The sequence below is a fragment of the Trichomonas vaginalis genome, chromosome III (genome assembly GCF_026262505.1).
Source record: "Trichomonas vaginalis G3 chromosome III, whole genome shotgun sequence".
In the NCBI taxonomy this organism is placed as follows: domain Eukaryota; phylum Parabasalia; order Trichomonadida; family Trichomonadidae; genus Trichomonas; species Trichomonas vaginalis.
The window spans coordinates 6,548,197-6,562,124 of NC_067205.1; the positions used below are offsets into that span (position 1 = coordinate 6,548,197).

General features: G+C 33.6%; 5 protein-coding genes, 1 non-coding gene and 1 pseudogene across 7 annotated transcripts, besides 2 other annotated features; 3 read left to right on the forward strand and 4 right to left on the reverse strand.

Moving 5' to 3' along the window:
• Window positions 1-1,111: 1,111 nt before the first annotated feature.
• On the reverse strand, window positions 1,112-2,128 carry TVAGG3_0653320 (ribonuclease inhibitor domain-containing protein; the record flags this gene model as incomplete). Its single annotated transcript, XM_001302029.1, has 1 exon — window positions 1,112-2,128. One exon carries the CDS (start codon window positions 2,126-2,128, stop codon window positions 1,112-1,114), a length of 1,017 nt encoding a protein of 338 aa, XP_001302030.1.
• Window positions 2,129-2,197: 69 nt separating this feature from the next.
• Window positions 2,198-3,500: a mobile genetic element.
• On the reverse strand, window positions 2,278-3,404 carry TVAGG3_0653340 (annotated as a pseudogene). Its single transcript has one exon. A coding segment is annotated over exon 1 (1,127 nt).
• TVAGG3_0653350 (ribonuclease inhibitor domain-containing protein) lies at window positions 3,395-4,867 on the reverse strand (the record flags this gene model as incomplete). The annotated part of the gene is made up of 1 exon (XM_001302028.1): window positions 3,395-4,867. One exon carries the CDS (start codon window positions 4,865-4,867, stop codon window positions 3,395-3,397), a length of 1,473 nt encoding a protein of 490 aa, XP_001302029.1.
• TVAGG3_0653360 (glycine-rich protein family) lies at window positions 4,868-5,386 on the reverse strand (the record flags this gene model as incomplete). Its single annotated transcript, XM_001302027.1, has 1 exon — window positions 4,868-5,386. The coding sequence occupies one exon, from the start codon at window positions 5,384-5,386 to the stop codon at window positions 4,868-4,870; it is 519 nt and encodes a 172-aa protein (XP_001302028.1).
• Window positions 5,387-6,845: 1,459 nt separating this feature from the next.
• Window positions 6,846-6,927, forward strand: TVAGG3_0653370. Its single transcript has one exon. It is a non-coding gene; the product is annotated as a tRNA-Leu (tRNA).
• Window positions 6,928-8,192: 1,265 nt separating this feature from the next.
• Window positions 8,193-8,645, forward strand: TVAGG3_0653380 (protein of unknown function, DUF4106 family; the record flags this gene model as incomplete). Its single annotated transcript, XM_051241718.1, has 1 exon — window positions 8,193-8,645. A coding segment is annotated over one exon (453 nt), but the record flags the coding sequence as incomplete, so codon positions are not given.
• Window positions 8,646-8,894: 249 nt separating this feature from the next.
• On the forward strand, window positions 8,895-10,165 carry TVAGG3_0653390 (protein of unknown function, DUF4106 family; the record flags this gene model as incomplete). The annotated part of the gene is made up of 1 exon (XM_051241719.1): window positions 8,895-10,165. A coding segment is annotated over one exon (1,271 nt), but the record flags the coding sequence as incomplete, so codon positions are not given.
• Window positions 10,166-10,442: 277 nt separating this feature from the next.
• Window positions 10,443-13,928: part of a mobile genetic element that runs on past the window's edge.

The following is a 13,928-nucleotide window of genomic DNA, read 5'->3' on the forward strand; positions in this document are numbered from 1 at the left end:
TACATGCACTGCAACATTTGGGAATAAGTGCAATGATGTTGGCGCTTCTTTTAATTTTACCATATTCTTTTATTGGAGTCATATTATTAAAACAGATAAATCTAATCAGAAATAAATTCAACTATCATAGTGTCTTATTTTGCATTTCAAATATGATTTGTTCGACCTTTAGTATGTTTTGGTCTTTAACTTTCTTGTCGAATCAAATTCAGACCACAATTATTGTTATTACGGCTTGTAGGATATTTCGAATATATACATTTGTTATCTATTTTAACGATATATCAAAAATTTTGACTATTTTCCACGTTTTCGGATCAAACGTCCTATATTATCTATCAAAAATATTTGAGTATTTTTTAGTATTAATTGGAACTTTAAGATATATTACGTTCTATATCGAAATCCCTTATATTTCTAACTTTATTCAAACAATTCTTACTAAGTATAAACTAAATTTTCATTTGGGAATAGTTATATTTGTATTAAGCTTTATCCTATTGTCAATTATATTCATTTTCTCAAGTATAAAAGATATGGTTGATAACCAAAAAAGATTAAAATTAGAAATAGCAATTTTCTTCATTCCTTTAGTAACGATAATTAATATATTTGCTTTTAATATGGGCAATTCATACTATGTTCAGTCAAAGACTAGAGGTACCATAATAGAAACCATAAATCAAAGTGAAGCTCGAGTGTATAAAGTGATTGCAATATATAATGCTTCATGGATCACAATAATGAATTTGGTGCCTTTGACAATTTTATATTTACTCTCCTACACGAACCAGGAATCTGACGAAACATCATATGACAACGATAATATATTAAATGCAAGTATTCAGTTTGAAATTTAATTCAAATTCTTACAACAAAAAATAAAGGTTTCTTAACTTGAATTGGTTAAAATAACTACTTGATATATAATTTTATTGTATATCTGTGCTCATATTTACCAGGGGATTCAATTTATGATATAAATACCCTTAAGTTCATGCCTTGCAAAAACAAATATAATGAGTTTTGACAACTTATATATTACTCAAAATATTTGTTGTTCATTTTATTTGATTAAAAAAAGTTAATAGAATTTATGAATTTTAGTATATCAAGAAATATAAATAACAATGAAGGGAGAGATCATGTTGATTGAGAATTTGTCAAGTTTATCTTTGCAGGAGTAGAGTGAAATACATTGTTTGATAGAAATAGAAGGAAGACCAGAGACATTAACGAGTTTATGAATGAAATCTTTGTTTCGATTCTCGATATGAAGACCACATTCGAGTGATGAACAACCAAGGAATGCATCTTGTTCAACACGTTCGACACAAAGTGGGATGTTGATAGACTTGAGAGATGTGCAGCCTTCGAATGCATTAGATGAGATAGTGCGAACACTGAAACTTGGAATGAAGACAGAAACAAGATTTCGACAACTTTGGAATGCAGATTGACTGATTGTCGTAGTTGTGTCAGGGAGAGAAAAGAAAGAGTATCTCGATGCAGGTGGGAATAGAATAAGACTCGTCTTATCAGAGTTGAAAAGTGCACCACCGAAGATAGAATATCGAGGACATGTGCAATTGATTGTCGAAATCGAAAAGCAATAACGGAAAACACCAATACCAAGGAATTCAAGATTTGAGTCTTCTGGAATGATGATCGTGTCTAAGTTGCTGCATTCTTCGAATGCATAGTTATTGATAGTTTGAACTCGTGATGGCAGATTGATTCTTGAAATAGATGTCTTAGAAAGTGAATGAACACCGATAGTGTTGATGTTTGGTGGGAACTTGAAGTCTGACAAATCAATGTTTGAGTGGAAAACATAATCATTCAATATGTTTATTTTAGTACACTTAGAAAGATCGGCACTCACAATGTTACAATTAATGAATGCATTATTTGATATTGTTTGTAAAGTTTGTGGGAATGAAACTATAGAAAGTTGATTACAATATGCAAAACATTCTGATTCGATAGAAACTATTGTAGATGGGAGTTTGATTGACGATAGTGATTGACATGAATAGAATGATCGAGATCTTAATATTGTCACTGAACTTGTCTCAAATATGATATTGTTAAGTTTAGAACAACTTTCAAATGAACTGATTGACATCGATACTAAGCTTGGTAATGTAATTTCTGTGAGTTTGTTGCACTTTGAAAATGAAAATTGTCCAATATATAGGGTGTCCAAAGGTGTGTTTAGCACAAACCTGAATACTGCGAATAGAAATAAACAAGTTACATATATATAAAGTTTATTTAAATATAATCACCATTGGATTCAATCACGCGTTCGCAGCGATCGATCCAGGCTTGAAAGACACGCTTTAAATCATCATGAGAAAATTGCTCAAATTGCTCTCTTACAAAATTTTCAAGATCATCTGGACTCGCGAATTCGCGTCCTTCAGCTCTCTTTTTTAGCGTGCCGAATAAATAAAAGTCAGAGGGTGCAATATCAGGTGAATAAATTGGGTTTGGAACAACTTTGACATTGTTTTCCACCAAGTAATTCATTACCTTATGACTTTTGTGAACTCTTGAATTATCAAAATGAATTGCAAACTTTTGTTTTTGTTGTTTGGATTTCTCAAACTCATCAGAATTGATAATTTGAGTAAGAACATTGTCAATTAGATACTGAGCATTCATCGTATTAGGTTTTTGAAGAATATCAATTGCGATGATGCCATTCACGCCCCAAAAAACCGACAACATCATCATTGGTGTGTCAATTTTTTTCTTCGGGAATGTTTGCGGATTTTCATCCTTCGGGATCCACATGATTTTGGCTTCTGTTGCATATTGAAACCAAGACTCGTCCCCTGTTACTAAAAAGCGAAACTTCTTGGATTGATACGCACCCAATATAGAGAGGAGCTCTTTCGAAGATTGGACTCTAGATTTTTTTTGAACTGAATTAAGGTTGTGCGGAACCCAACGTGTATACGCTAGTTTGTAGTTCAAATAATTGTGCAGATAATAACTGACTGTTGTACGTGGTATCTTTGTCATCTCCTCTATCCTTCTGAGTGATGCTCTTGGGTCTTCATCTAGCGCTTGAAGAATTGCTTTGATTTTTCTTTGATCCGGCGATTTTTTGTCAATTTTTATGATGGGCGCCTTTTTGTTCATGAAGTGATACATCCTAACATGATACGTTACAGTGGAATAGCTAGGAGCATCCATACCGAAGCATTTTACCAATGTCTCGTAGATTTTTTACAGTCTTTGCATTTTTTTGCAAGAGCGCGGATGTTTTCTTTATGATTCATTAAAAAAATGAAAAAAATCCCGCCAAAATTTCCCGCGAAACCGCCTCTTGTCTCAAAATTCATTTTATATCCCGGCATGGCGCCAAAATACAACTTACTCATCATATACATATATTCATATTTTTTATTATATATTTATAATCAGCATATATCTCCTTTAATAGTCTCATATAGAGCGCTGTGCTAAACGCACCTTTGGACACCCTATATGTGATTTTCTGTGGAAGAGTAACAAATTGGAGATTTGTGCATCCATAAAAGGCATAATCTTCAATTGTTGTTAATTCTGAATTTGAATCAAGATTTAGCTTTTGAAGTTCAGCTTTATTAAAGAAGGTTTTTGTTTTAATAACTTTAACAGTTGATGGGATCTTGATTACAGTTAATGTAGCACCAAGATAAACAGAAACTGATGTATTTTCTTTATCTAATACCAAATACTGTTCATCAACATAAAATTTTGATTGACTACCAAATATTAGTTTTGTATTCGGCGGAAATGCATTTCCACCAATATTTGTTAAATTATCTGGTAAGACAACTTCTGTTAATCCAGTAGCTGCAAAACAATTGGCTCCAATTACAGTAACTGAAGCCGGTATTTCAATTGATGTTAATTTTGTACATCCTCGAAATAAATCCGTATCTAATAGCTGAATTTTTGATGGCAATCTAACAGATTCAAGTGTTATAGTAGTATAAAAACAAGAATAATTTATAGTAGTTACTGAATCAGGGATATAAATTGTTTTCAAAGGACTTCTAACAAAAGCCCATGATCCAATTTCAGTTACTGTTTCTGGTATTGTAACACCAGTGATCTTTGAATCCTTAAAAGCTAAAGATCCGATTGTAGTTATTCCATTAGGAATTACAACATCACCGGGTCTATTATTTGGATATGCAAGTAATGTTGTACCTTTAATGAGGGCATTGTTTTGGATTGAATATATTGTATTTCCTTTGGTTACAACTATTGTTTCTAATCCAAAAGCAAATTCAAAAACATTTACTTCTATTGTCGTAACTTTATCTGTTATAGTGAATATATTAACACTTGTCGATGCAATAATTCTGCCTTTCAAAGATTTTAAATTATTTGTTAATGGAATATCAATTGTTTTTAATTTAGATGAAGATTGAAATAACGATGTTGGTAATTCTTCAAGTGCTGCAGGAAGGGTTATTGAGGTAGCACTAATGTTAGAAAAACAAAATTCACCAACTTTGACTAAATTTTGAGGTAATATTATAGTTGCTAATGAAATACAATTTTGAAATGCGTTACTACAAAAAGTTGTCAGATGTGTGCATCCAGAAAGGTCAACATTGTTAAGTTTAGAACAAGTATAAAATAAATAATTTTGAATTTCTGAAAGAAGAGTGTTCTCTTCAAATGAAATAGTCTCAACAGTAGAACTGCATTCTTTGAATGCATATAAATTACTACTCTTACCTTTAATGATTTCAACAAAGTTTGGAACAACTGCGTGAATAACATTACTTGGAACAGTATCTAGAACTTTTTTGTCGGTTGAATATACATACTTTGTATTTTCATCTGTATATGTCATCTAATTATTCATAATCAAACCATAAAAAAAAAAACAAGTATTATAATTGCATGAATGATCAGAAACGAATTGATGGATCAGACTTATTCTGGCATATCCATTTCCAAAATGTCCGACTTCCGATTCTCCATTTGGAGCTATCATAGGCTTTTTACCATCAAGTATCTGTGTATTTTCAAACTTATATCCAGAATAATGAACTGAAACATCTCCATCGGTTTTCGAATAAATTTTTGATTTCGTTGAATTTTCCAAAATGGCTATACATCCTTGATGACCACTAATATAGCTTATCTGAGTGCCACCTTTACCACGATTTTGCGAGCTATTGTATCCAACCAAAGCTCCTCCAGGCTCTCCAAAATCATTGGTATCGGCGGCTCCTGCACCAGCGGCAACCATTATGCGACTTTTCAATGAATCAAAATCATCGTATAGGCCATCTTGCAGCCTAATATCTGTAGCCCCGCCACCGCCTTGCTGCCCTGGCCCTCCTCCGCCATAAGCGTACTTTTTCATATTTATTTGACCTTGAGAACATATATGCAAATAAAAATTTGTATTTCTTCTTAGTAAAATGTAACCTTTAGTATATGATCCACCTGATGCATAGTTTTGTTCTTTCGTGAAAGCACCGCTTGAACAACCCCATAATTCAAACAGATAATAGCCTTTTTGGAGCTTTACTGAGTAAGGATGAAAATCGTATGGGGTAGATTAAGGGTTTCGTTTTGCGAAAAAAACGTACAATACGCAATTTCGCTAAAAAACATTTAGCTAGCAATTTCGACCTTTGACTCCACTCAAGACGTCACTTTTTTAATTTTGCGGTATCATATTTTTGGAAAATCTTTATGAATATTATATAAAAAGTCTCTTTAATATCTATATTTCATATTTTTATCGATTTTTAAGGTTTTTGCGAAAAGTATTCAATTATTTTTGCTATTTGGTCGGGTAAATGTCAGATTTGCGACATTTTCTGATATGATATTCAGATTCTACGTTGATAATAATGCTTATAGAACCCTCTTGCTATTGTGTCAAAATTGCGAAACCGATAGCAAAAATATCTCGCAATATCAAAATTGAGATATTGAGTGAATTATGCATTATAGAGATTAAAAATCTGATTTGTGAAAACATCTCATCAGTTTCTAGCTAATTCAAAAATCTTTACTATCTTATTCGATTAAAATGAAAAGAGAATAGTTTCATTATGCTTTAAATGACAGCCTTATAATATAATCATAGTTTTCGCTCAATATGCAGCATTTTTTTTCGAAATCTATGGTCAATATCCTAAATACTGATTGCTTTGCATTCATATCTCTTACATTTTCTATACCCACATCACTATTCATTGTTATTCCTATCTTTTTCATTTTTGTTTGTTTCTCATAATTTCTCAAAAAACACGATAACTTGATATTTGTAAATATCATACTTTATAACGTAAATAAGAACTTGACCTATTAAGAAAAGCAGTAATGAAAAGAAAATCTGAAATTCATAAAAATTACAAGTTTCTGATGACAATTAGCTTAATTAAACCAGGTACAAGATTATATAATTGTATTTTCTATCCAATTATCCATATAATATCTTATCCAGAAAAAATAACTTGATCAATACCAAATGATTTTTTAACTAGTAAATAAAGTATTTTCTTTACACACACATTGTATATCATAGTTTTTTTTTGGTTTCGCAAAACATCCAAAAACAAATATGCTATAAAAGTGACAATTTTAGCAAAACGAAACCCTTAGGTAGATCCTTTATAGTCATAATCTAAAGGCAAATTTCTAAAATGAATGCCAATAAAATAAAAATACCTATTCTAATTATAAGTCGAAATGGAACAAGATTTAATTTAATAAGATAATAAAAGATTATGAAAGATAACACTTTAAAACATATGGGACTTAATAAGTGTAAACTATTAAAAATACTCTTTTGAAAAGATAAATGTGATGGTACTATGGCCGAGTGGTCTAAGGCGATGGATTTAAGCCCCATTACCGCGAGGTGCCTGGGTTCGAACCCCAGTGGTACCATTTTTTCCAGTTAATATTTCTCATAATTTTTTGTGTATTGGAAAATATAGATGAATTCATATGTTATCATTTCTATTGGAACTTTGGTCATACGAAATAATAATGCTCTCTTATATATAAAATTAAATATGCATATTATAACCAATGAAATGAACCTAGTTGCAGCATTTATAACCATTATCTGAAAATTATTTTTTATCGGACATCTATTTCTTGGAACTTCTGTTCAAACTTCTAATATTCAGGAATTTTTTTAGCAAAACTATTTAATGTTGGATAAATTTGGATAAAAAAGGAAAGCTTAAACGAAATATACACGCAATTGTTTAATTATAATCAAAATAATTAAATGAAATATTAAATTCTCTTGAATTCTTCTAATTTATTGGAAATGAGAGATTGGGATTTTTGGACGATTTCACTAATTTCATAGTCTTTGAGATTACGTTGTTCTCTGGAGATCCAATTATCAGGGAATATTATGATTCTTCTGGTATGATGTACTATGAGACTTGCTTCTATTAATTGATGCACTTGGACTTGACGAACATTCACGGTAAAGATATTTCCTGATTTTGTAACTTTAACGACAGTTCCATATAAAATGGCTCTCCTGAAATCAGGATTTGGATGTTTATCAAAGTCAACTCGATAGAATAATTTTTTAGACTCCGACTTGTCTTTTGCTTCATTAAAAAAGTTTGTTAAGTTTTTTTTCGTCGATATTGAACGAGTCAATAATATGTTTTGAAATTTTATTAAGATTTGATGTACTATAATCCTCTGTTTTGGTAAAAATTTGAGATTCAATAATACTTATTGGGTCTCTCGATGTGACATATTTTGGGGTAAACAAACCATTTTCCTCGGGAAGGTGTGTGTGTATAAAATTTCTCACCCTTGGGTATCGATTGTACCGCAGAAAGAGCAAATTGTAAAACATTTAAAAATTGAATAAAAAATCTGAATGGCAAAATTGTCAAATATCAGGACAAATCATAGTTAAAATACAATTTGTTTGTCTAAAATCACTTAAAAAATATTGATCGTTAGTTTTGTCAGTTTTTTTACATCCAAATTTTATCGCCCAATTTTCTCAGATAAAAAGTTAATATTTTATTCCGGAAATGTTATAAATCACCATGTTGCACATAACATGGCTGTTAAAAAAAAAAAAAAAAAAAAGGTATTGGGGCTTCCAGGCGCGTTGCGCCCTCTAGCCCCGAAGATGTTTAGTATAAAGCCGCTTTTTAACTTCACTTAAAATGCCACGTAAGCTACGTAAGAATATACGTAAGAGGAAGAGAGCATTGAAACATCCAATAGTAAAACTGACACCACAACAACAGTTGCAACAACAAATGCTGAATGACCCCACTATGTTGCAACAAATGTCAAGCAATCCTATGCTTTTAAACCGAGTCATTGGTGCACAGAGTGGAGGTTTAAGAGCGGCACTTTTAGCGAAAATGGCAGGCTATGGTGGAGCTGCAGACGGAACAGCCTATAACCCTCAAAGTCAAATGAATTTGAGTTCACTCAAAAATCAAATAACAGATGTCAAAAAGTCAAACATAGACATACAGAAGCAAATAAGTGAAAACGAAAAGAAACTAGAATATGACAGACACACAAAGAAACTCAATGAGTTAAACGTAGAGAAAAAGAAGAAAGAAGAACAACTGAAAGAACTAAGTACAGAGGAATATGCGAAAAAAGTGTCAGAAAAAGCAGCAGAAGTAGCAAAAATGGAACAAGATGTCATAAATTTGAAAAACCATACTACTCAATATAAAATACTGAAAGATGAAGAGATAAAACAAAAAGCCCTGAAGACATATATGGATAGCGATGAGTATAAAAAGGAAGTTGAAGCAAATGTAAAGGCAGAAAAACTTTTACAGTTGCAAAACCAAACCGTACAGTATGAAAACTTAGCACAAGAAAGTAAAAATAACGACGCGGCTATGCAAAAGGCAATGAAAAGCGCAGAATATATAAAAGCTAACAATGACTGGTTAGATGCCCAAGCCAACGCTAAAGCAGCCCAGCTTATAGGGTCAATAAGGACAAAAATACAAGCGGATGAAGACAGTTCAAATGAAGCTTTAACAAATGCTGACTTTAAGAACGCCTTCGAAGCTCTTCATAGTAAGGTGAAACAAGTGAACGACTTCTCATCTGGAAAGAAACTGAAGTCTGAAGGTTTCGACAAAGAGTTAAAAGAAGTAGCACAAAATATGACGAAAATAACAGATGCAGCAACGAGACAGGCAGTTCAAAGTGCCTATGACGCCGTTAGAGCAACTGTTGTGGAAAGTCAAGAAAAAGAGTTACAACAGACCAAAACAGACCTAGTAAATGCTTTCTTAAGAACGAAAAGTCAGGTAGGACATTACGCTGCAGATGGAACATATGTGCCAGCTGGTGGAACTTATATACCACCAAACCCTCCAAGAGAAGCACCTGCACCAGGACTACCTAAAACATTTACATCGTCACATGGACACAGACACAGGCATGCACCAAAACCAACACAACAACCAACAGTTCAAAACCCTGCACAACAACCACCTCCACAACCAGCACAACAACCAACAGTTCAAAACCCTGCACAGCAACAACCACAAACAGAGCAAGGACATAAAAGAAGTAGAGAACAAGGAAACCAAGAATTCTTAAAAATGCTTAAAGAAGACTATGGTTACCCAGATACTATTGACTTTAGTGACAGATATAAAGAAGCTATTCGAAAGTTCAAGGATGGAAATACTGACCCGAACCTATTTAGCTTTATGGCTCTGCACCAAAGGGGATATAATCTCAAACCTGGAAAATACAAGCTCGCTAAGGGATATGATTTAATAGCATATCATCCAAATGACATGAACGAATTTACTCCGAGATATTTGATGTCAGAGCTAAATGACAATTTAACTCTCTTCATGAAACGCGTAAAAAATAGAGACGGAACGAAAGAAGAAAGGTTTATGAGTCCGGATGACTTAGAAAGGGAACTTTTTAAAAACGGTCTCGGAATATATGAAATGCCAGCAGATGAGGTACAAGAAACTCCACAGGAAGAACTAGTTCAGATACAACCAGACATGGAAGAAATAGTTCAGCAACAACAGCTAGAAGAGCCTGAAGGAAACGAACAAGTCCTTCCTTTGGAAACTAACTTCACAGAACTAGATGAAGATTTGGAACAGCCGAAAAATCTTGACCCTCAACAAGAGTATGCGGAGAATATGGAATATTTCCAAGAGTCTAAAAAAAATTCGGCTGACATAGTAGAAGAATATCGAAAAATGTTTGCCGACATACAAAAGACTCCAACACCAGATGAAAATATTCAGCATAGAATGGAGGTACTGAAAGAAAATGTACACAAATACAATAATCCTTTTTACTTACGAGCATTTAACGTTCAATCTTCGGACGAACTCGGTGAAAATAAAAGGTTAAATTTCAACAAAACATATAGAAATGAAACATTGTTTAAAGTTCATTCAGAACCTAACCAATATGGAAACAAACCTACTTTTGTTTCTGCAGACTATGGAACTACAATGAGATGGGGTCATAAAGCTAATCCGGATAGGTGGTTCATAAACTTACAACCTCAATTCCAAGAAGTTGTAGACGCAATGGAAGTCAATGGTGAACGAGATATAGCTGGTATTTTAAGCGCGGCTTTAATGCCATTGAAAGATATGAAACATGCAGATATTTTGGACCAGTATGAAATGAACATGGCTGATGGAAATATAACACCTGACGTTCTAGAACATTTATCTCAAAGAACTACACAGAACCATAGAGATGGTATATTTGTGAAGAGTTTAGAAAGAAAGTTAGGGAGAGCGAAGGAAGAGAACCTATTGTACATGACCTTGCAAACGAAAGTTTACAAAATGTCATAAAAAACTTACTTTGCAGACAATGAACCGAGAAGGGATGAATATTTAAGTAAACTCAAATGGACAGTACCAAATGAAATGTTAGTATTGAAAAACATGTTCCTTGACAAAATAAAACCAAACTACAGAAATAAAACGACGCAAGACTGAAAGATTGGTAAAAGCTTTCCCATTCACAAAAGATATAGTTGGTAACATGGAAAGAAAACCAGAATGGCTACAAAACATATATTTGGAAACGAGTTATTCCATATGGACAGGCACTGTTTGAGAGCTTGAACCGGAAACTCAGGAAGAGTCATGCAAACAATACGCAAAGACTCAAATACAAACTATGACAAACTCTTTCTAGGATATAGGTTACCTGAGATGGGCGACCAGAGCCCAAAGGCAAAAAGGACATGGGAAATTTACAACATACTAGGTGAACATGAGGCAAAGATGCAACAACTTGAAGCAGAGGGCAAGTTACCAAAAGCACCAAAGAAGAAGAGAGAGTAGAACAAAGTGAAAGTAGTGAAGAAGTAACTTCATCTAGTGAAAGTAGTGGCAATGAAGGAAAAAAGAAGAGTTAAAAAACTCAGTCAGGAAGAAAGTAAAGCTTGGTCCACGTGGGTTCTATTATGACATATAAATCCAAACTATTCTATATTTTTACCCATATGAAATGTACGCCGCTCAGAATATAACGCCAACAGTTTTGGATGCTATGAATGGAAATTTCCGAATGGTATAACGAATGCGACAATGCCATTAGAAGGTCAGAAATAGTTCCTGGAACTTACGAATATACAACTGCTGTTTCTTATGGAAACGTAGGTGAGTTTGGAGAAGGTTCTTTCAACAACAGTAGATATTGCTTGCGACAGGTTCATATAATTTCTATTGACAACTCTTTCTTATACGTGGAACAAGACATTGAAATAAAACCTTCTGCCAAGTTGTCTGACAAGAAAGGTTGCAATGGAATTTTCTATGTCGGATACCAATATGCTCCAGAAGTTTTCATGGGATATAAGATATATTCTAACTCTGACTTAGTTCAAACAGTAACCTGGGCAAACTATGAATGGTTCGCTTTGAGAAAACTCAGTACAACCACAAGCTAGAGAACAAACAGACCAGTATGCAAACTATTGAGAAATAAGAAGACTTGACCCTAACGTTCCAGGAGTTTATGTTGACCTTTCTGGACAAACTGCAGCAGCAGTAACCAAAGTAAAATTGAAACTTAGAGTTCCTTTGTCATCTTTCCTCATCTTCAGGTTTTTTAAGATACTTGCCAAACTGGGCAGGAAAAATTTCTATCGAACTTACTCCAAGCAAAAATAACTTAGTCATTGCACCAACACAAGACCCATTCACTCTTACAGACGTAAAGGGAGCAAATCAAACGTCATTCGCCGAATTTTGCAAAGACAAAGTTGACTTAGACTTTGGTTTCTAACCTCAACACTGAAGTAAACTATTATTTCAATGCTGCTGGAACTGCTTGGGACCCAGTTAAGTTCACATGCGAAAAATTTGAATGCAAGAGAATAGAAAGCAGACTTGCAGTCTATATGTTGGACCCAGATATTTCAAATGCTTTAGCTGCCAAATATATTGCAGTTCCACTTATGTTCCCTATACACAAATATCTGTCAAAGACTTTGCAGGTGAAGTTGGAAACCAAAGTGCTGACCCAGGTGCAAGAAACAGATATTGCCTTAACAACTGCAATGAAACATGCAGATACTATGTTTGTACTGTTCAGACGAACTATAAATGACTATTCTTGCTTCTACAACCCTGGTATTAAATACCATTAAACATAGATGGCAAATACTATCCAAGAGAAGAATATTCTACAGTTGAGGATATGAGGTCATACAACTTGACATTAGATGCTATGAACTTTAACAACAACTTCACAACAACCATTAACCCTGAAATGCAAAGTTCTATTATGCCATATGTGAAAGTATGGACTCATGCAGGAGTCAAAAAACTCAATATACAAATGGAGACCGTTCAAACTTTTGGCTTGGCATTCCATTTGCTGACTCAGAAGACTTTATGGGTGGTATTTCAACTGTTGGTACAGTTCAAATACAATATACTTGGTGACAGAGACGGTCCAGATGAATTGAAAGCAAAGAAGTTTACAAAACCAATAGCACTTTTCACGGAAGATGCTCTTTTGAAAATTCGTTCGATGAAACCTGCTGGGGCTCCTCAGATTGGTATAACGACAGCTTCCATCGAGCAGATTTTGGCAGCAGGTCAGTAAGTTGTTCTTGAACTGACTTCTCTCCGTCAAATATTGACAGTACGCCAGTTTTGATATAATATTGTATTATAAACTTTCCTTTAGAAATATCGGTCAGTTTTGTTGTTATATTTTTGTCAACGTCAAGAACTTTCACCATCTCAGTTATACCAACTTTCTTTGCTTTATGAAAATATTTTGGTTCAGCAAAGACTGCTATTCTATAACATTTTCCATTGTTTGTGTAAAGAACTACTCTGTCAATGAACTTGTATTGTTTGTGTGTGTAAACTTTGTTTTGCTTCAATTCGAAGAGATACTCAAATACGTCCATCTTTTTATTCTAAGTAAAATGTCATTTCCGAAAAATAGAAGCGTAAGTGTTTCAAAAGGTTTAATGGCGATGGCAGATGTGAAGTTAAATTCACCAACTCAAACAAACAGTCAAAGTGTTGTTGTCAATGTCAAAGAAAGAGATGTTGAAGTGGGGAAACCATACGAAGACGAAGATGGTATAACAATAGTTCCTGTAAAAGAACAACCAACATATCCTGAAGTTAGCAGAGACTTAAGTTCTGTTGCAGATATTCGAAATGACTACCAACAACTTAAAGACAAACTTAAAACTCAGGAGAAGATTTGTCAAGCTTTAGGTCTAATGTTAAACTTGGTCGAACACAACCCTGTAAAAGTGAACTCATATGTCATCGCACCTCATGAAATTTTGAAAGAACTATTGAAACTTTTGACAGAGGCAGATGATATAAACATCAAAGAAATAGAACCCGACATTGCTTGCTGTGGTGTTTCATATAATGTCATTGACA